Genomic DNA, 23,085 nt, shown 5'->3' with positions numbered 1-23,085 from the left:
TACAGAGTTTTCTGCTATCATAAAACTTTGGATACTGCATATAATTTCACAGAAGAAAAAATATTACCCCTAAAATATAACACATTGTGTAGACTGCTGTGGCTTTTTATCATCATCATCATCATCATCATCATCATCATCATCATCATCATCATCATCATCATCATCCCATTGATCGTTGAATTTCTCGAGCGGTCTCAGTAACATTTCCATTCGTCCTAGCCCTGAGATTTTAGAAGCCTCTCTTTACTTGTCCTTCCCAACGATGCCGCATTGGAGGCTCTTCCAGGGTCAGGGGAATGAGACCCAGCATTGCTTACTGGTTTTGGCATATGAATACACCATGGGGAGTTTGAGAGGCTCTCCCATGTGGGCAGGAAACTCTCGGTAGCTTGCCAGGTTCTCCCAGAGGGAGAAGTAGGCTATAAGATGTTGTGCAGCAGTCCCTGGGTGTGACTGCCTAGCTACTGGAAAATGGGAAATCTGAGCGGAAGAGGCCCAGTCCTGATCTGAGCAGGCTTGGAGGTGTCAGCCCCAGTCCCACACACCTGGGTTCATCTGCTGATACCTTCATGTGTGAGGCTTGTCTGAATGTGTGGAGAGGAGCCTTGAGCATACAGAGAGTCTCTTGTCCATGCACCTGGCTGTCTTCCCCGGGGCCCCTCGGAGGGGGTGTGCTCCAACTTCCCTCCCTGCCCTGAGCAGAGCTCCCACAGCCAAAAACCTCCGGAGCCTAGCCACAGCCATGCTCAAGGCCCCTCTCCACACGTTCGGACAAGCCTCACGTATCAAGGTACCGGCAAAGGAACCCAGGTGTGTGGGACCCGGGGCTGAAACCTCCAAGCCTGCTCGGATCAGGACTGGGCCTCTTCCGCCCAGATTTCCCATTTTCCAGTAGCTAGGCGGTCATACCCAGGAGCTGTCCCCCCACACCATGTAATCCCACCAATGGCCAACATCCAGAGACTTAAAACCAAGCTCCTGGAAGAGAGCGACACACAGAGAGTCTCTTGCCCGCATGCCTGGCTGTCTTTCCCAGAGCCCCTCGGAGGGGGTGGGCTCCAGCTTCCCTCCCCGCCCCGAGCAGAGCTCCCAAGGCCGAAGACCTCTGAAGCCTAGCCTTAGTGGCTTTTTATAGTGAGATTTTATTATTTAGTATTTATCATTGTTTCTCTCAGAAGTGAAAAAGAAATGGGAACATCACATCATTAGACTAACAAGACTATCAGGGCCAGAAACAGTGGCAGGGTGGCACCCAGGGTGAGAAGGGCTTCCTGAGCTGGCAGCAGCCAGACACGAACTGCCAGGGCGAGGACACAGCTGAAGTTCTAAGCCTACTCCAACCACGTGGTATTTGTCAGGAAATTTCTTTTTCTTTTTTTTTTAAGGCTCTACAAGGCTCCTTTATAAATAGCACAATATTAAGCAAAATAAATTGTTAGAACTTATCCTTACTACTTTCTAGCATGGAGATTCCAGTAGGGCAGACTTAGGGGTTCAGGGTAGCAAAGCACTGGCCAGTGACAGACTTCCCATGCAAGGTGTAAGAATGCCAGCAGCATTCTGGAGATGGCGGCTCTGTTCCCTTGGCCAGACACTGTCCTGCCTCCTCAGTCTGCCCCCAGTGCCACCTGTCTGGAGTGGCACTGTGAGCAGCCCAAAGTGAGGACAGAGGGAAGAACAAGAGGGGAACATCTAGGCCCAAACCCCAGCTCCGCCATGTGCTGGTTCAGAGTCTATAGTTCAGATACTTCACACTGTGGGGGCTCAGGTTCTCATCTGCAGGTCTCAGAAGAGACCTCACTTGGCAGGTCACTGAGCAGATTAAATGAAGTAACACTTGTGGAAAGACCTGACACAAAGGATGTTCTCATAACTCTGTCCTCTTCCACATTTTAAGAAAATTGTAGAAAGTTCTTTTTGTTGGGGGGTGGAGGTGGGGTTGGGGCCAGTGATTTTTAAACGATGATACTCAGAGTCAGTCCTGGCCCTGTACTCATAGATTACTCCTGGAAATACTAGGGGAACCAGAGATCCAACCGGGCTCAGCCACATGCAAGGCAAGTGCCCTACCTGCTGTACTATTTATTCAGTCCCAGAAATGTGGAAAATTCTGAGATTCAACCTACAAGAAAAGGTTCTCAGCCTAATTCTCATCTCTAAAGTATGATTTAATCAGACTCTATTTCATATTATTGATCTCAGACAATAAAACTGCCCAATGGCTCAGACTTTCCTTATAAATTATCATTTTTAAAAAAGCATAGGCTGTCTCTATGACTGGAGTTGCTTACTTCTTCCCTTTAGCTTTTCTAAAAGGGAGTGGCATCTCCTTAGCATTTTACAAGCCTTGAAACCCACAGAGGAGCTTAAAGACTGTCTTTCTCCATTGCAAACACCATAACACCTCCAGGAAATATACATGCACATACACAGCTGTACACACAAACATGACCCACTCACACCCCACAGTGGGGGGCAGTAACATCAACACTCAGGCACAAACTCATGCAGCTGCCTCGGTCCCCAAGGGGTTGCGGGGGGACAGTTGTGTTTGTAAGCCATTGTATCTCTAGAAAGTTTCTAGGAAGGTTGGTTATTTGCCCTGTGTTTTTAAACTATGAGTGAAAGGCCTACTAGCTTAGCTTTGAGCAATGAGATGAAATTCTTTCTTCCAAGGGTGGTCTCACATTAATACTTCCTACAGAGACACAGAGGCTTGTGTTTCATCAACACTCACTAGGCAGCAAACACCAACCAGGAAAATAGAACAGATTTTGAACAGCCTCAAATTCCATAAAGGTTACTTGTAGTTACTTGTAGTGACTTTCTTGGAAGAAATACTATTTAATATGCAAAATTCCAATAACCTGCTAATAAAATTCCCAGTAGCCACAACATTTGAATTTTAATAAATTAAAGAAATCAGGTACAGGTAAATTTGTGAAAAGCAACTGCAGCATATGTTAAGCTGTATATTTATAATTTTAATGGTGTGACTAATAAGGTATAGCTTTTCTGTGGCAAGGAGATGGATTTACACATTCTATATGACCCAGAACTAGAAAAAGCCTCATCTGTAAGATAAACCCAAAGACTGGCTGTTTTTAACAATATAAAGGCAAATATTCTTATTTATTTCCTAATAACTTTATCACTTGTTAGGGAAAAACGCTGATAGTCTGAAGGTAATACTTTTGTTTGGAAGCCATGATCCAAACAAAGGATTTACTCCTAGCTCTATGCTTAGTAATAATTCCTGGTGGAGTTTGGGGGACCATATGTAGTGTCAGGGATGGAACTGAGGTTAGTTGTATGCAAAATAAGCACAGCTTACCCCCTTCACTATCTCTCTGTCTCCCAAAAATCAAATCTTAAAACATTTTGATGACATTAAGAAATACACAAAGAACATCTATAATACAATGGCAGAACAAGGGAAAATCATGATTAAATGATGAAAGATTGAATGATCTTAAATTTTAGGTAAGTCATCAAATGAAAAAATATCCAAGTGGATTGTAAGATGAATACAATGAACATTTGATGTGAACCTCTCATTATCTCTGATTTCAAATGAAAATGTGGGCCACTGGGACTGAGATACCAGGTAGGACACTTGCCTTAACATGCTGCCAACCTAGGTGCAAGCCATAGCCCCCCCACATAGTCTCCTGAGCTCCAAAGTCAGTGATCCCTGTGCAGAGCCAGAAGTGATCCCTAGGCACCACTGGGTGTTATTCCTCCAACTCCTATAAATTTTAAAAGAAAAGAAAAGAAAACACAGAAAATGTGGCCCAAACCCAGGAGTTAAATCTGAAGTATGATGCCCACCACACATGGGGCTACCTCTGAGAGGCATTCCGCACTCTGGGTGGGTTTTGCGGACTTGTGTCCAGGCCAGAGAATCTGTAACCCTCTGAAGGCAGAAATCAGAGCTAACATCTTCTATCTCTGGGCGCCCACTACTGTGCCTTTCTCTCTCAAATGACAGAAACACGTTTTGAATCTAGTATTAGGAAAAAACACAGCACCACCTGGTTGAATGACAACTCCTCATATCCACCCCCCACCTTCCCACCACAGATCCCTTACACACACAGACACACACCAGCTTCCAGCCCCCACATTCTGAACAGCTGTCTAATGATGAGAAACACTGGGTATCTGACTGCCAGGGTGTGAATCCAACTTCAGGACTTCCTACCTGGGTACCACGAAGAAGGATCTTGCCATTTGTAAAAGACTTAGTTTTATCACATATTAGTGACAGTGGCATTGTTGAATATTGTGATGATAAAATAAAGCAGCTAATAGAAAACATTTCCACAATAGATAGCAATAAGTAACTATTCAAAATATTCTAAGAACACAATCAATTAGAAACTATTCAAAAGATGTACTATATTTCATACTTCAGGTTAATTAGAAATGTGATAATAGTATCTGTAGGATAACCTGAGTTTGTCCTTTTAGCCTTGCCGCAGGGAACTTAGTTTACCTTAAAGCAATGTCCTTTCTGTATAAACACAGGAAGACAGTTAATATTATGCTTTGTAACTTGGGAGCTGATTGACTCCAATAATATTTACTCCTGGGCATCTTCTTTCTCGACTCAGTTGCCCTTAGTTCCTAGTACCCCAAAATCAGGGTCCTGACGAGGGACTGAATGGACCCAGGGCAAGCTGTGAGCTGCCCTGGCATCGAAATGGACCAGGCTAAAGTGCCACAATACTCAACTATAAGTAGAGAGTATGGTCATAGACAAATGCTGTCATGATCCAAAAGTAACAATGAGACTAGTACCCCTCTGGGGTTAGGAAGACTAACCTGGCCTGAGAACTGTGGTATGGAATATATAATGAGATATCCTGAGGAAGAATCAAACTTTTAAGTTTGATTTATCTCTTACTGTGCTTATACAGAATGACATTGCTAGAAATATTAGAAGTAAATTTACTGAAACTATTAAAGTGGATTATTAGCTGAGGAAAGAAGAAAGCACACACAACCTGGATGGGATCCTGCCATTAAGCAGTTCTCCTAGTAATCAGGAGTAATCTCCTTAGATGAGATTTTGTTAATCTACTGGAGAAGTGATCTTACCCCTCTTTGTTTATTTCTTAATGTTCAACCCTCCTTTGTGTCACCACCCTATGTGATTGCTATATAAACTAAGACTGTAAGAGAAGTAGGGGAGAAGACACAGAAGCAGAGCACAAAGAGAAAGAGAATCAGGGAGTCATCAGAGCCAGAAGCAGGGGAAAGAAAGAGCACAAAACGAGTCAGAAGTAAGAGTCAGAGTGAGAAGTGAGAGCAGGTCAGTCAGAAGTAAAGGACAGAGTAAGAAGTGAGAGCAAGGGAGAATCAGAGTAAGAGTGAGAGTCAGAGTCAGAAGTGAGAGCGAGTGGGGCTCCAGAGACTGAAGCAGAGAGCTCCGGAGATAGAGATCAGAAGAGAGTTCAGAAGAGACCAGAGGAGAGACAACAGAGACAGAGAGAGGTCGGAAAAGATCAGAGGGGAGATGAGAGAGACAGAGTCAGAGATAGAGAGAAAGATAGAGAGAAAAAGAGTATAGCATAACACAAGAAGCAGGAGAGAGAGAGAGAGAGAGAGAGAGAGAGAGAGAGAGAGAGAGAGATAGCTACCCCCAGGAGCCCACAAACACACATCACCCTTTCCGAGTGTGTGCATTTGTATTTTTTACAAATCGAAGTTAAAATCGAAGACAATATGCTCAACTACATTCTAAAAGTCCTTACAAACAATGAAATAATGAAATTTGCTTATAACTGTATGGACATGGAGTTTATCATGCTGAATGAAAAGAGTCAAAAAAAGGGCACAGATATAGAATGACTGCACTCATTTGTGGAATATTTAAAAATTAGTATGAGACTAATATCCAAGGCCAGGGAAAACAGGGATCATAAGGACTGGCCAACGGTTGGAAGCTTGCCACTAGTGTGTTTGGTGTGGGGGGGATAGCAAAGGGAATTTTGGTATGACACCAATAGTTGGAAATGATCACTTTGGACAAGAACTGAGTGTTCAAAGTAGATAAAGGGATATTCAAGATAACCTTTCAGTAGCTGCATTGCCAACTATAATGCCCAAAGGAGAGGGGGGAAAGACAGACAGAAGAAAGGTGCTTCCCATAGAGGTGGTAGGGAGAGGGGGAGAGCTGGAGGTGGGGGAGGAAACGGAGGACATTGGTGGTGGGAAATGTACACTGGTAAAGGGACGGGTGTTGGAAAATTATATGACTGAAATCCAATCATGAACAACTTTTTTTGTCAATCTTTTTTTTTAATTAGTGAATCACCGTGAGATAAAGTTACAGACTTACAAATTTTCATGCTTGCGTTTCAGTCATACAATGAGCAAGTACCCATCCCTCCACTAGTGCCCATATTCCACCACCAATGGTCCCAGCATCCCTCCTACCATCCCCACACTGTCCCATTCACCCCACCCCGCCTCTGTGGCAGGGCATTCCCATTTGCTCTCTCTCTCTCCTTTTGGGTGTTGTGGTTTGCTACAGAGACATTAAGTATGCATCATGTTTAGTCTATAGTCTATTTTCAGCCCCTATCTCCCATCCCTACTGGGCCTACCTAGCACCCTTTGCTTGGTCATCCCTTCTCTATGACAGCTGCTTCTTCACCTAGCAGGTGAGACCACCTTCCAAGCTGTGGATTAATCCTCCTGGTACTTATCTCTACTATTCTTGGGTGTTAGTCTCCCATTCTGTTACTTTATATTCCACAAATGAGTGCAATCTTTCTATGTCTGTTCCTCTCTTTCTGGCTCGTTTCACTTAACATTATACTTTCCATGTTGATCCACCTATATGCAAATTTTATTACTTCATCTTTTCTAACAGCTGCATAGTATTCTACTGTGTAGATGTACCAAAGTTTCTTTAACCAGTCATCTGTTCTTCGGCACTCGGATTTTTTCCAGATTCTGGCTATTGTAAATAGTACTGTAGTAAACATACAAGTGCAGATGTCATTTCTATGGTATGTTTTGCATCTCCAGGGTATATTCCCAGAAGTGTATTGCTGGGTAAAATGGGAGCTTGATTTCTAAATTTTTGATTTGATTTCTCAATCTTTTGAGAAAATACATATTGTTTTTCAAGAAGTATGAACTGTGTATCTCACTGTGATTCAATTAAAAATAAAAATAAAAATAATAACTAAAAGTCCTTACACTCAATCTAGCTATACAAATATTAAATACTTTATTTTTGTTAGAAAGGTTTTAAGAAATATTATCAAGTGCACTGATACTGTGGAAGACAAGAAAAATTTAAATCATAAAGTTTAAATATACTTGTATATGAACAACTTAATTAAATGTTCATTCACACACACAAACACTTAAAAGAAAATCTTTCATTTACCTATACCGGTGTTTATAACTTATGGATCCAAACTTGCTGAGTTTTCTTGACAATGAATTTGATTCATTTTCTGGCATTCTAGTGAATTATAAGAGAAGAAAATTAGCCTTTTTCAGACACTGCATTTTGTTCTTCCTGTCTTCTAGATGTTGGGGAGAAGGGCTGGAGAAACAGTACAGAACGTAAGGCGATTGCCTTGCATGTAGCTGCCCTGGTTCAATCCCTGGCACCACATAGAACCCTCAGGTGTGGTTCCCAAAAAGAAAAACAAAAACAGTGATAAAGGAATGCCAGAGGGATTTCAAAGCCCTGCCTGTGTCTTTCTGCCTCTCCCATAGGTGACGACATCTACCCTCTGCTTTAGGCACTTATTAAATCCACAGGACAAGCCTTGGTCTGAAGTGAGGTTGTAACACCCCATTCCTATTCCATACTGTCAATCAGTCAGCTAATAAGTATTTCAAATGTAATATGTGCATGCCATACACTTAATTCCAAATAACACCAAGATGCAACTTTTTCACATAAACCTAGAAAAGCTAACCCTGGCCCTTTATATAGTATGAGCAAATAAGATATCTCATATTTTAAGAGATATCTTAAATCTCTTATATCTATTTGCATTAAGATCCAGAGAATTAGGGGCCTGAAAAAAAAGTTATTTAAACTTGGAGGCATAATTCCTGTTACAAAAACAAATGCAATTATCACTTATTTGAATACAGAAGAGAACTTTATGTTGACATACCTAAAGAATGTGTGATGCTCCACACTGCATTTCCAGAGATGTTTGCAAGCATTTTTAGTTCGAGCTTCAAAAAAAAATGAGGTTTCATTGCACTGAGAGAAAAAGAGAATGGGAGTCACTCACGGTGACACTCCTTGATGGCAGCCCTCGAGGCACACAGCAAGGTACTGGCAAGGCACAGATCACAGAGTAGTACCTCTTGGTAGCTAGATTTGAAGGACTGTTTAAAGCTATACTCAATTAAAATAGCAAAATGTAAGTCCCACTTAAATTTTACCACTAACACCTTCGCTGCTATCTCCTTTGCATCACCTCAGGTCTGCGGGTGATCATGTGATATAAGTGATACTCTCCAGAGGTGATATTCTCCTCTGAGCAGAGAAGAATAAACTCTCTTATTATTATTGGGTGCCAGAATACAAAGCAATGTATAACAATCAATTTCCCACACAAAAAGGAGATGCCCATAAATCCAGTTATCAACTGTATTAATTTTAGAGATACACAAGCAACAATTAAACTTGTCAACCACCCCACACCAATGAAATCCAGCAAGTTCAACAACATCTCTGAGATTTTCCATTCTGTATCATTACTGAGTGTATTAAATGTTACAAGCAATGTAGAGTGGCATATGATAGGTATACAATGAATTTTAACTATTATTTTAATCTCACAGTCATTAAATTCTCCATATTTAATATATAAGAAACAAAGACAGATTCAGAGGTCATTCTAATTCTATGAAAACTGCCATTATAAAAATATTTGAATCAGAAAACAAAAAGTAACATGAATACCAAATTAACAAACCACAAGTTCTATGAAGTTATATAATTGGCGATTTAGTTTCAAAATAAAACTAAACTTGCCCCAAATGTAGAACACAACCCTGAGATGAGGTTTCTATGGAATCCTAACCTTGTTAGTGCAGAGTGACAACTGAAGCGATTCCCCAAATGCAGACTTGCAACCAGGACAGGCTTTAGATGCAGTAATTCTCCGTGGTCCTCTAGGGAAACACGGTCTAAACCGAGCTCATCTGTCCATGAAAGCGCGGTGTGGATGGCCAGGATCCCCAGGAGGCGGAGAGGAAGCCCAGTCCCGGCTTCGGGAGTGGGCAGGTGAGAACAGAGTAACGGAAACACGGGGCCCCGGACAACCCAACAGTGGCGAGTACGTCCAGGTTACCTTTATTCTGAGATGTCCACGCACGGCACAGAGGGCTGCCGGACAGTGTGCAGAAGGGCCAAAGACCGGCATGAGGGCGGCTGCTGGGGAAGCAGCCTGGGCCAGGGAACAGGGGCTAGGCACGGCGGCGGCGGCTGGGAAAGACCTGCCAGGTGCCAGTGACCCAGGGGGCAAACAGGGTTTTGGAGAGAAGATGCATTTCACTGGGAGAAATCTTCCATGGCTTTCAAGAGGGAGGAGATTACAGAGTCAGAGACAGGAAGGAAAATCAATAAATTCTGACAGTGCTTTTACTCAGAAGCAAAAGAAATTAAGGGGCTACAGAAGGAAATCTCAGGCGCTCCTTGGCGGCAGGTGGGGAACACAGACTTGCTGACAGGAGGTGCAGGGCTATAGACCACTTCATGCAGAGCCATACATGTGCCACAAAATCTTGTCCCCAAAGCAGACCCATAATCACAAAATCGCCCTTCCACACTGGCCCCCAACTGCCCTCCCCGACAGGCAACCACCACTCACAACTACTTAAGGACGCCTGGGAGGAGGCTGGAGAGCAAACCTGGATCCCTGGCACAGCACATCCCCAGCACCAACGGGCAGTGACCCCAAAGCACTGCCAGGAGGGCTCCAAAGGGCAACAGAACATCATTTCTTATATAATAAGTGGGTACTTTCATTACCCAAAAGTATAACGGTGAGTGTTTTTATTAGCCCAAAATATAAAGGCCTTTGACATATGCCAAAATAAAAGGTCATTTACTTGTTTATGAATTTTCTTATGATTGCTCCCCTAAGCATAAATGATCTACACAATGGGAGCACGGTGCAGCTGCTTCCCACAAGCCCACCTTTCTGGTCTGTGCTCAGCCTTCTCGGCACCTTCCCACACATACACTCCACAGAGGCAGTGCACAACCCTGGAGAGATGGTGGCAGAGAGTTCCTGTGGTTCAAGCATCCACAACTAGGCAGAATTTACATTCCTAACTTAAATTTTTGAAAGAATAATTAATCACACATAATCCAGATTTCCACATGTGGAGAAGAACAAAAAAATGCAATCTGAAAGAGTATGACACCTGTAAACCTCCAACTTTTCTTGGACTGGTATTCACTTGATCTTTAATAAATATCTGTAACCTTTCACTTTTCAAATGGAGACTTGATTACCTGACCTCTCATTTTGAATAAACGGATTAATAACCCATAATAAATAGATTAATGGTCTTATAAAATCTTTATACAATCTTTATGAAATCCAACCAAACTTGCCTTTTCTCATTTGCTCCAGTACATGCAAATTTATTAGTGGAACAAGAGGCTCCTGCAGGCCTCCAAATCACTTCTGCCAAGTACAAGTGACAAGTACAAACTCATTCTCTACTTGCCTGTTTTCTTCTTTAATCCCATTATCAGAAAAATAATCAAAGTCTACAAAAAAGAAAGCCACATCACTTGTATCACTTGTCATCCCATTGATCTTCCATTTGCTGAGCGGGTGCCAGTAACGTCTCCATTTGTCCCTGTTGCATGCTAGTGAGTCCAATGGTATCTGCTCCCTCTAGGAACACGAAGAGCCTCAAACCATTTATTCAGCGTTTTGACAAAGAATTCTGACCATCTCGTAGGTGGGCATCCACTCGGTCTTTGACGTCCCGTGGATTTCAGTTGGTAACAGCTCTAGTCCAGTGGTCTTCTCTAAATCGCATTATGTGTCTGGCCCATCTGGTTTTTGATGCCTTGGTAAATGAGGCAATGTCCCTGATTCTTGACCATCGATGGAGGTCAGAACTCCGGATTCCTTCTCTCACGTGAGTGAAACGTGATACTCCAAGCATAGCTCTTTCAATTCCTCATTGGGATACATTCTCATCCTGTTTTCCTAAGGCCCAGGTCACTGAGGCATATGTTAGTGCAGGAAGAACGGTGTAGTCTAAAGATGTGGCCAGAACCAGAGGCTCTTCGTCCTCTTAACAACTTCTTCGATGCTCTTGAAGGCATTCCATGCTGCTCTCTTCCTCCTGTGCAGTTCTGGAGCCAAGTTATTCCTCATGTTGAGTTCTCGACCCAGGTACACAGAGCTGCTGCATTCGGAGATGTTCATTCCATTGAGAGCAAATGGAACGTCAGGGACTAGTCTGTTTTTCATGACCATTGTTCTGATGAGATTCAGCTGCAGTCCAACCTTTCCACAATTACAGTTGAAGTTGGCCAGCATTTGTGCTGCTTGGCTAATGTTTGATGTTATTAGAATGATGTCATCAGAAAAGCAGAGGTGGTATAGTTGGCAACTGTCTATCTTCACTCCCATTCCTTCCCATCCTAGTTGTCACATGACATTCTTGAGGGTGGCACTGAAGAGTTTCAGTGAAATGGTATCACCGTGTCAAACCCCTCTCTTTACGGCAATGATCACTTCCTTGTAGAATGGTGAGATCCTGCTGGTGAATACATAATACAGCTCACGGAGGATCTTGATGTACTGAGTTTGAACGCCCTGTTTGGCTAAAGCTTTGATGACCACTTCAGACTCAACAGAATCGAAGGCCTTCTTTAAATAGATGAACATTTGACAGAGCGGCATCTTGAACTCTTGCAAAACTTCAATAAGCTTGGTCACTGTGTGGATATGGTCGATCGTGCTGAATGCAGATTGGGTGATAGTTGCCGATGTCATGGGTGTCTCCCTTCTTGTACAAGAGAATGGTCCTGCTGGTTTTCCATTGGGACCTTGCATATGGACAGGTAGCACGTGAAGAGCCGAGCCAGTGTATTGATGAGTACTGGCAGCAGATTCTTCAGATGTTCGGGTCTGACCTGTCTGGACTGGGTGCTATACGCATCTTTACCGACAAAATGGAGTGTCAGATTTTGGGAGGGAGAACAGTCGGAATGACATGTCCATCCTGCAGAATTTGTTATGTGGGCAGGTGGATGTGGCTATCGAAAAGATCTGAGCAGAAGTTATGAATAATCCTCTCCATTGCCCTTCTGGAAGATGTGATAGATCCATCAGAATATCAGAGGGCAGTCATCTTGGTCTTGTAGTTCGCAAAGTATGGACAGCATTGTGAATACTTTCCCCGGCTTCTGCTGCATCGGCCAACACTGCTGCTCTTCTCTCTTTGAGGTCTTCCTTTACCACTTCTCTGCATAGCTTTGCAAGCTCAGATGTTAGCTTGTGATTGCCTGTGGCTCGTGCCAAACCACATTGGCAAATGAGCTCAAGAGTTTCTGAAGACAGGTGTCTTCAGAACGCCTGTGGCTTTGTGGCTTTCCCACTCTCAGCATTTCTCGCGCAGTCATGGAGGTGCTAACCAGTCGATGTTGTCAAGGATGGTATCTTCCCATGTTGCTGCAATAGTGCCAAAGAGGTCCCAGTTGGTGGTCATTCTGGGAGTTCTATTCTTAAATTTAAACTTTGCAGTCCTTTCTCCCACTCTGTGAAGTAGAATTTTGCCCAAAGGAGATGGTGGTTTGATCCTGTTTGGAATTTTGAGACAAGAGCAACATAGGTCAGGCAAAACTATTGATTGAATATGATGTGATCAACTTCATTATGGAACTGTCTACCAGGAGACTCCAGTATTTATATTCGGCCTTCTGGAACTGTGAGTAACCATGGATGGTCTTGGTCAACATGATGAACTCAGACAGTCTCTCACCCTGTTCATTTCATTCTAGGCTATGGGTCCTGAGGTGGAGTTCTTTGGGCAACCTTCTTGGTCCTATCTTGGCATTAAAATCACCGACAATGATCTTTTAGAAGGTGTGGTCTTCTTTGTAGAACTTCCCTCCCCAGCTCCATGTAGAACTTCTTAATTTCTTCTTCATCGTAGTTGGATGTTGGTGCTTAGACGACAAAGATAGAAACTGCCAGCAGTGAGCCACATCTATTTTAGCGTAATCGTCTGATTCAGGTTGTTAGGCATTCGAATGAATCAGTGCTCATGGCCAATTTCGTGTTGACAAGGACACCAACACCACCGACGTCTCTACTGTTGCATGTTCTGAGGAACAGTTCTTCAGTTTTGAAAATGGCGTGTTGTGATCAATGCCTTCTCGTCTTGGTCAGATCAATGATGTTATACTTGATCTTCTGCACTTGCACCATCAGGTCCTCGATGGATGCTTCCGATGCCAGCGTACGTGCATTGAAAGTACAGACAGTCATTTTAGTCCTTCTTTGTTTTGGCAGTTTAGTTCGTCCCTGAGATTTTATTAGCCTTTCCTAGCTCATCCTTCTTAATGCTGTTGTATTGGGGACTTTTTCATTGTCAGGAGAATGAGGCCCATTGTTGTTATTGTTTTGGGCATATCGAATATGCCACGGGTAGCTTGCCAGGCTCTGCCATGTGGGCAGGATGTTCTCAGTAGCTTTCCGGGCTCTTTGAGAGAGTTGGAGACTTTAGGGCAGCCTCTAATCACCCTTACAGGTGTTCCCATGGTTCACACCATATTACAGAAATGAGTAATTACAGAAAATGGGTATTAAGTGTTTTATGACCGCTGCGTGGTCTGGAAAGTGGCCTGGGGCGTGGCGGTGGCTGGGTAGTGGAGGTAGTGGAGGTCAGCCAATGAGGTATTTATCTGGCTCCAGTAGGGTGGGCATCTGGGTGTGACCCCTGAGACACTGGAGATTGGGGAAACCAGGCAGAGGATATCTGTTTCCGGGTCCCGCTGAGTTGGAGTCCACGGTCACAAAGTTCTTCTTTACTTGGTTCTGTGGGGCTTCACTCATGCGTGAGTGTCGGGAAAGTGGCATGGAGCATGGTGGTGGCTGGGTATTTTCTTATAATGTTTATTTTCTGATCATTATATGACTGTAACTCAAACATGAAATCTTGTAACTGTATCTCACAATGATACAATAAATTTTTTATAATAATTTTTTTAAGTTTATTTTCTTTATAGTGTCTTAAAAGGCTTCTTTGGGGGGCCAGAGCGATAGCACAGCGGGTAGGGCGTTTGCCTTGCACGCGGCCGACCCGGGTTCGATCCCCGGCATCCCATATGGTCCCCCAAGCACCGCCAGGAGTTAATTCCTGAGTGCAGAGCCAGGAGTAACCCCTGAGCATCGCTGGGTGTGACCCAAAAAGCAAAAAAAAAAAAAAAGGCTTCTTTGGTAGGTTAATTTGGGAAACAATTGATTAAATGCTCTGACCTTTTACTGTGCTAATATGTACAGTTAATCTGCTAATATGTACAGTTAATCTCAAAGAGCTGATAAGGCAGTGGTTTTTCTTTTCTTAATTTATCTGAGGAAACAATTTTCTTTCCAGAGAGTATCTTTTAAGTAATATGATTCAGAAAACATTGCATTACATGTAAACATCCCTCCATATACACATAATTACATTATTTAATATTCTTTTTGAAATGTATGCAAAATGGTTTGAATTAAAAATAAATGTTCATTACAGCAGAGCACTCAGAGAGCAAAATTAATATCCATTCCTGCATGGACGCTATACCTATAAATAACAAAACATAGTGAAAATAGTCCTATACTATTTAATCTTCTGAGTTTTATTCAAAATATATACTAAATGTGGAAGACCTCTTAACTAATCTTACAGGTAAATTGATTGCAGGATGAATAATACAAATAACACTCTAATATACAGCAACATCAATTAGTGTTAGAAAGAATATGTTAGATTATGTTGTTTTCCCTGTTTTTTCTTTTTCTTCAAAAAAAAGATAAATATAATCCAAAACATTAGAGAATATTCCCACTGTGTTTCAGCTGACATTTTTCAATGTTTTGAACTTATTCTGGGTTTCCTATTTGAAGAAATTCTCAGATACAAACTCAGGATTCCCAATGTCTGCTTTTGTTATTGCCACATTTACCCAATATATCTTGTCCCTTCAGAGAAAGATTTATAAAATATAAGTATTTCTCTCTTATAACGCATATTTGATATTTTAAACAATAATATGTATTTTCTTATATATTTTCAATCTTATGAATGTTAAAATTTTTTTTAAAAAATTCTACTAAGCAAGCATACCTGCAAGGTCTACTGGTACTTTTAACTTAAACTGTCTCTATAGGAATTTTAAAATTCCTTCCAATGTATGTTGGCTACTGACTATGGAGAAAGCCAACAAAGAACAGACAATCAAAAGACAAGTCACAGACCTGGAAGAACTTGGTTGTCCTTCCTGTCTTGGCAAAAGTTACTCACCAGTCAAGACTGGTGAGCATCCAAGAACAACATGATCCCCAAGCCTCTTCCTGTGCAAATCTCTGAAGTTCTACCTGGTATGAGGCCAAGACAGTCCCAGCTCAGAGACAAATCAAAACACCTATTATAAACACAACCTTGAAACTAGGCACATTCAATTTCATGACACTAGAAAGCAGACTCTATAAAGCATTCTCATTTTATAGAGAAGAAATGTTGGTTAAATTTTATTCAGGTTAACTGTCCAAAATTAACAAATGGGATCACTGTATCACTGTCATCCCATTGTTCGTCAATTTACTAGAGTGAGCACCAGTGACGTCTCTATTACATTCAGCCCTGAGATTTTAGCAGCCTCTCCTTACTCGTCTTTCCCAACAATTGGAGGCTCTTTTGGGGTCAGGGGAATGGGATCTATGGTTACTGTTTTTGGCATATTGAATATGTCCCAGTAACTTGCCAGGCTCTGCCTGTGTGGGCAGGATACTCTCAGTAGCTTATCTCGGTAGCTTGCCAGGCCCTCCGAGAGGTGTATACACACACACACACACACACACACACACACATAACTCTATGATTTGTTGCCGACTCTCTAAACTCCATCAAATATGGTGTGCTAATTATGGAAAATGGGTAGGAAGTATCTAATAATGTGTCTGAAAAGCGGCCTGGAGCATGGTGGTGGTTAGGTACTAGAGGTAGGCTGCCAAGGCTGGGTCTCTTGGGGCGGAGAGAGTTCTCACTGCCCCCCTCTGGGGTTCCCCGAGTGAAAACAGCCTGGCAAGGAGTCTGGTGGCATGGCTATCGGGGCCTCATTTTATACTCCCATCTGGGAAGAGCAGCTGTTGAGATCTGGAGGGTGGCCAATGAGATTATCTGGTGCCAGCAGGATGGGGCAGGGTGTGGTTTATGGGTGTGATCCCTGGGTCACCGGAGATTGGGGGATAGCAGGCAGAAGATCTCTGCTTCCGGGTGCCATTGACTTCAGAGTCCAAGGTCACAATGGTACACATTTTCTGAGTAACATGTGACCCCAAGGCTAAAAGTGTACCTACCTCTGAAACTTGAATGTTCCAAAATGGACTATCAACAGAGTCATACTGAGGGGAAATATTAAAATGATAGTGCCAGGCTCATACACTGCTGTAGGATAACATTGGATATGTTCTTTCAGCCTTGCTGCAGGGACCTTAGTTTATCTTAAAGCAATGTCCTTTCTGTATGAACACAGGAAGACAGTTAATATTATGCTTTGTAACTTGGGAGCTGATTGACTCCAATAATATTTACTCCTGAGTATCTACTTTCTCGACTCAGTTGCCCTTAGTTCCTAGTACCCCAAAAGCAGGGTCCTGACGAGGGACTGAATGGACCCAGGGCAAGCTGTGAGCTACCCTGGCATCAAAACGGGCCAAGCTAAAGTACCACAATACTCAACTATAAGTTGAGAGCATGGTCATAGACAAATGCTGTCGTGATCCAAAAGTAACGATGAGACTAGGACCCTACTGGGGTTAGGAAGACTAAACTGGCCTGAGGACTGGTCTGGCATATATAGTGAGATGTCCTCAGGAAGAACCAAACTTTAAGTGTAATATATCTCTTTTTTTTCTTTTTGGGTCACACCCAGCGATGCACAGGGGTTATTCCTGGCTCTGCACTCAGGAATTACCCCTGGAAGTGCTCAGGGGACCATATGGGATGCTGGGAATCGAACTCGGGTCGGCCGTGTGCAAGGCAAATGCCCTACCCGCTGTGCTATCACTCCAGCCCCAAGTATTATATATCTCTTCCTGTGTCCATACAGAATGACATTGATAGAAATACTAGAAGTATATTTACTACAACTAATTAAGTGCGTTACTAGCTGAGGAGGGCAGAGCCTGGTAAGCTACCCATGGCATATTCAATATGCCAAATTCAATAACCATAGGTCTCATTTCCCTGACCCTGAAAGAGTCTCCAATCATTGGGAAAGACGAGTAAGGAGAGGCTGCTAAAATCTCAGGGCTGGGAGGAATAGAAACGTTACTGATGCCCACTCAAATAAATCAACAAACAACGGGATGAGAGTGATACAGTGATACTAGCCGAGGAAAGAAGAAAGCAACACACCCTGGATGGGATCCCACCCTTAAACAGATCACCTAGTAATCTGGAGTAATCCCTTTAGATGAGATTTTATCCTTGAGTTAATCTCCTGGAGGAGTGGTCTTACCCCTCTTTGTTGATTTGTTAATGTCCAAACCACCTTTGTATCACCACCCTATGTGATTGCTATATAAACTAAGACTGTAAGAGCAGAAGGGGTCAGAGTCAGAAGTAAGGGTCAGAGTCAGAAGTGAGAGAGAGTGGGGCTCCAGAGAGAAAAGCAGAAGGGCTTCAGAGAGGAAGCAGAAGGGCTCCAGAAAGAGAACAGAAAAGGGGTCAGTAGAGAGATAGGAAGAGACCAGAAGAGAGATGACAGAGACAGAGAGGTTGGAAGAGACCAGAGGAGAGACTACAGAGACAGATTGAGAAAGACAGACAAAAGAAAGCACAGTGGCACACACAGAAGCAGAGCACAAAGGAGAGGCCATCCAGATCCTGTTCATAAACAGTGGCTCGAGAGCACTGAATGAGAGCAGTGTGTGCACGAGAGAGAGAGAGAGAGAGAGAGAGAGACCCCAAGAGCCCGTGAACACACATCATCCTTCTGCACATGTGCTTATATTTTACACACTGCCAGTAAAAAATTCAAAATGGCACTATGTCCATGGGTGCCTGGGGGAGGAGGGAAAATGGCAATATCTAACCAAACTAGCTGTGGCCAGGGAAACAGTAGGAGGTTTGGGTTCTTCCTTGCCTTGCCTGAAACAGACTCCTGTTCATGCCCGAGCACCACATCTGATCCCCCAAGCACCACCAGAAGTGATTCTTGAGCACCACAAGATGTGGCCAACCACCCCCGCCCAAATTAAAAACAAGTAAGATTACATATGAATTTACCTTGTTTTCTAAAATTTGGTCATTGGGCCACACCCAGTGGTGCTCAGGTCTTACTCCTGGTGCACTTCATTTCAGACTCACACACCCTCCTTTTCTCTGCATGCAGGATTCTTCTCTTTACCTTATAGTACACTGCATGTAAAAGCTCACCTGTGTCCTAACCAGCGTTCTGTGTTTTTCCTTTTTTTCTATAGAATTTTCTCTTTTCTTTCTATCATATTTTCTAAATAAAAGTAGTTTGCTTTACCAAAAAAAATGCCAAGCCCACTACTATTCACTGTAGCACTCAGTGCAATAGCTAAGATTTGGAATCATCCTAGATGTCCAACAGCGGGTCATGAAGCTGTGTGTATACACACAATGGAATGTTACACATCAGTAAGGAATGATAAAATCATGCATTTGCTGCAAAATGGATAGAACTGGAAGATATAATGTTAAATAAAGTAAGCCAAAATTAAATTTTGAATATTCTGTGTAGACCCTTGTCCTGGGCTCCAGACTCACACAGCTCTCTCCTTACCTAAAGCCTTCAGTTAGGAACTAACAGGAAAACTCAAATTTAACAGGATCAAAATGGGACCCCTGGTCTTCCCCCAGCTCTGCTCGCATCACCACATTCCCTCTCTACTTGGGGAAGCTCTATTCTTTCCCCCAACGAGGTCAAAACATCTTTAAATCATCAATACCCCTCTCTTCAGCACTTTCCATACCCAGGAAGCCATATGGCTAAATCTGGAACCCAAAAGCTCCTCAGCATTCCATCACCTCTCAGCGGGATTTCTTTTTTTATGGGAAGTATTGAAGATACACCAGGCACTGCTCAGGCTACTCCTGGCTCAGTGCTCAGGTACTGCTGGGGATCCAGTAAAAGCCACAGCCAACATGTTGCCCACAGCAAATACCTTAGCTCATCTCCTGTATCATCTCTCGGGCCCAGGCCTGGGCATGTTTGGGGTGGGTGGGAGTGGCGCACCCAGAGGTGCTCAGGGCTTGTTCCTGACTCTGCACTCGAACATGGCTCCTGGTGATGTCAAGGATGGTGTCCTATAGGGCGGAATGTGAGGCCAGAGCATGGCCCCTACTTGCTCTCCTCCCTCCAAGCCTGGGCCCCAACGAGAGAAAAGAAGAGTCATTGCTAGCAAGACCTTCCAGGTAAATAAATGATGTGTTAAATGGTTGGGGTTTAAATGGAGTTTTTATTTGAAAATCATGATTCACATTACAGTTAATGACAGGGTTCCAACACCACACCCTCCATCAGACAACTCATTGATTACTACAAAAAAATTTAAACCCCCAGTAATAAACACAAACCCTTACAGCCAAGAACTGATATATAAGTGGTGGAATAATAGTACCTTCATTAAAATCAAAAGCCAATCAAGGATACTTCATATTGCTAGAAATGTAACACTATCCCATAAGTCCTGATACTAAAAAATATGAATTGCAAATAACAGAAATGAGAAAACTGTTTTCATTTTAAAGTATTAGAATTATAACCTTACAAAAAATCATGAGAATCAAATAAAAACTCTGGGCTAATGCACAAAAATTCAGCACAATAGGGAAAAAAAGATAGCCCCACACAGGGGCTGGCATGCTGTGGCGACCTGGGCTCACCCCAGAACCAGAGATGGTCCCCAAACCCACAAACAGTGATCCTGGGCACAGCTGGGCTCACCCTCAGAACCAGAGCAGGTCCCCAAACCCACCAACAGTGATCCCTAAGCACAGTTGAGTGTGGTCCCAAAACAAAATGAAACAAACAAAAAAATAATTCAGCACAAAAGGGCATGGTTGAGATGAGCATATAAATTCTAATGCTTTCCTTTTATCAGCAAGCCAGTTAGAAAATGATATAGGAGGTAAAAAACCCACATCAGTAAAACATGTAAGAAAGGAAACAGTAAATACTTTTTTTTTTTGCATCACACCCAGTGATGCACAGAGGTTACTCCTGGTGGTGCTCAGGGGACCATATGGGATGCTGGGAATCAAACCTGGGTTGGCCGCATGCAAGACAAATGCCCTACCCGCTGTGCTATCACTCCACCTCCCAGTAAATACTTTGTAAACAAGTGAATAAATAATAATCTAAGAATGGCAAATGCTTATGATTTACATTGATATTGGGTCAAAAAAAGCAGTATATAGGGGCCAGAGAGATGGTACAGTGGATAAGGCACTTGCCTTGCATGCAGCCAATGCAGGTTTGATCCCCAGCACTACATATGTCCCCCAAGCCCACTAAGAGTAATCCCTGAGCACAGAGCCAGGAGTTAGAGCTGAGCAAGGTATGGCTCCCAAACAAAAACAGCAGTATATAAAATCATATAGGTATGATGCATACACATATGTGTAAATATAATAGAGAAAAGTCTGAAAAACATAATATTAATATCAATATTAATATTACCTATGATTTTCAAATGATAGGTATTTTAGTTTTCTTTTTAATATATATTGTCTATATTTTATATCTTTATACTAAAAGTTTTTATGGGGGGGACCAGCAGAGGAACCCAGGTGTGTGGGACCTGGGGCTGAGATATCCAAGCCTGCTCGGATTGGGACTGAGCCTTCTCCATCCAGACCCCCCATTTTCCAGTAGCTTGGCAGCCACACCCACAAACTGCCCCCCCCCAGCGCCGTGTAATCCCACCAACAGCCAACATCCAGAGACTATAAGACCAAGGTCCCAGAAGCCTTGTTCTCCTTGGAGAACCTGACAAGCTACCAAAAGTCTATTGCCCGCATGGGAGAGCCTTGCAAGCTCCTCGTAGTATATTCATATCCCAAATACTGTAAAAGATATATACAAACCTCTCGGAGAGCCCGGAAAGCTACTGAGAGTATTCCACCTACATGGCAGAGCCTGACAAGCTACCTGTGATGTATTCGATATGCCCAAAACAGTAATGATAGGTCTCATTCCCTTGACCCTGAAAGACCCTCCAATCGTTGGGAAAGATGAGTAAAGAGAGGCTGCTAAAATCTTGGGGCTGAGTGTAATAGAGATGTTACTGGTGCCTACTCGAGTAAATCAACGAACAACGGGATGACAGTGATACAGTGATATTATTTAAATCATAGTACCAATTTTGAAGTTTATATCACACAAAAATATTGTTAATAATTAGTTTTTGGATTAGGGTTATAAAATTACATAAAGCTAGAATTCACTCACAAACAATTGTTGCTAAACTCATAAAGATTACATATGAAGAAAGACAAGATTATTTGTGGATACTAAGTATGCATGAATAGAAAACCGTATGTTAATACATTCACTCTATCACTGCCATCCCGTCCCATTGCTCATCGATTTGCTCGAGCGGATGCCAGTAATGTCCCCATTCATCTCTGTCCTATTCAGAGTCAGGGGAATGAGGCTGATTACTGTTACTGTTTTTGGCATATCAAAAATGCCATGGGTAGCTTGCCAGGCTCTGCCGTGCAAGATTCTGCATCGCTCTCTTCCAGGAGCTTTGTTTTATAGTCTCTGGATCTTGGCTGTTGATGAGATTACATGGCACCAGGGGCAGTTTGTGGGTGTAACTGCCAAGCTACTGGAAAACTGGGGATCTGGGTGGAGGAGTTCCAGTCCTGATTCGAGCAGGCTTGGAGATCTCGGCACAGGTCCCGCATACCTGGGTTCCTCTGCTGGTTCCTTCATGTGTGAGGCTTTTCCTAGCATGTGGAGAGTGGCCTTGAGCATGGATGCTGCTGGGTTCTGGAGGTTTTCGGCTGCTGGGACTCTGCTTGGGGCAGGGAGGGAAACTCAACCTATGCGCCAATGCCATGAGTAACACCATGGTACCCAGTGCCCCCCAGCAATGACTCCATGGTAGGTTACATGTTGGGGCCCTTCCTCATCACCTTGGTCGGAGTGGTGGTGGCTGTGGTAACATTAAGTGCAGAAGAAAAAGTGGGTGGACTTCCTGTGCCACCACCTGCTCCCCATGTACAGCTACAACCCAGCTGAGGAGCTGCACAAGGTGGAGCAGGAGCTCCTCTCTGACGTGGGAACCCCAAGGTGGTCCATGGCTGGCAGAGCGGCTACCAGCACAAGCAGATACCACTGCTGGATGTCAAGACCTGAGCCAGCCCCTGGGCCTTGGCCTGGTAGGAGGCAGCCCCACCCTGCTCTTGGCCATAAACTTGTGCTAACAGGCCTGGTGTACAGTATTCCTTATGTTAATACATTATTGGCGTTTACTAAGATGTGCCATGTTCTCACTGGCACAGTAAATATTAAAGAGTGGAACTGGATCAAAAGAAAAAAAAGACTCAAAATGAAAGAACACTTGAGAAATGAAGTCCTTTGGCTAAATGACTGTGCCATCTCATGTTTTCAGACAGACCTCTGACTCAGGCCTTCCGTCTGTGACCTGCTCCATCACCATATCACCAGGGCACCAGGAGAAAGCTGCACCTGGGCCCTTTCCAAGAGACATCCTTCCTCACTGCAGGTCAGGGGTGCACGTGTGTGTAGGAAACCAGATCACAAACTGGAGACTGCTGCTAAACAAGGAACATTACCAATTC

General features: G+C 43.2%; 1 protein-coding gene and 1 pseudogene across 1 annotated transcript in view; one reads left to right on the top strand and one right to left on the bottom strand.

Annotated features, from left to right (window-relative positions):
- The window catches only part of EPB41L4A (erythrocyte membrane protein band 4.1 like 4A), a 296,687-nt gene that overhangs the window by 66,480 nt on the left and 207,122 nt on the right, over positions 1 to 23,085 (bottom strand). The window contains exons 10-11 of the mRNA XM_055139615.1: positions 8,160 to 8,251; positions 7,412 to 7,489 (exon numbers count right to left, since the gene is read on the bottom strand). Of these exons, the coding sequence (XP_054995590.1) occupies positions 7,412 to 7,489; positions 8,160 to 8,251 (170 nt within the window). The remainder of the gene's footprint in view (positions 1 to 7,411; positions 7,490 to 8,159; positions 8,252 to 23,085) is intronic.
- On the top strand, positions 22,339 to 22,639 carry LOC129404926 (small integral membrane protein 29-like; annotated as a pseudogene).

The sequence above is a fragment of the Sorex araneus genome, chromosome 1 (genome assembly GCF_027595985.1).
Source record: "Sorex araneus isolate mSorAra2 chromosome 1, mSorAra2.pri, whole genome shotgun sequence".
Classification (NCBI taxonomy): Eukaryota; Metazoa; Chordata; class Mammalia; order Eulipotyphla; family Soricidae; genus Sorex; species Sorex araneus.
This window is presented reverse-complemented; position numbering and strand designations above follow the sequence as displayed.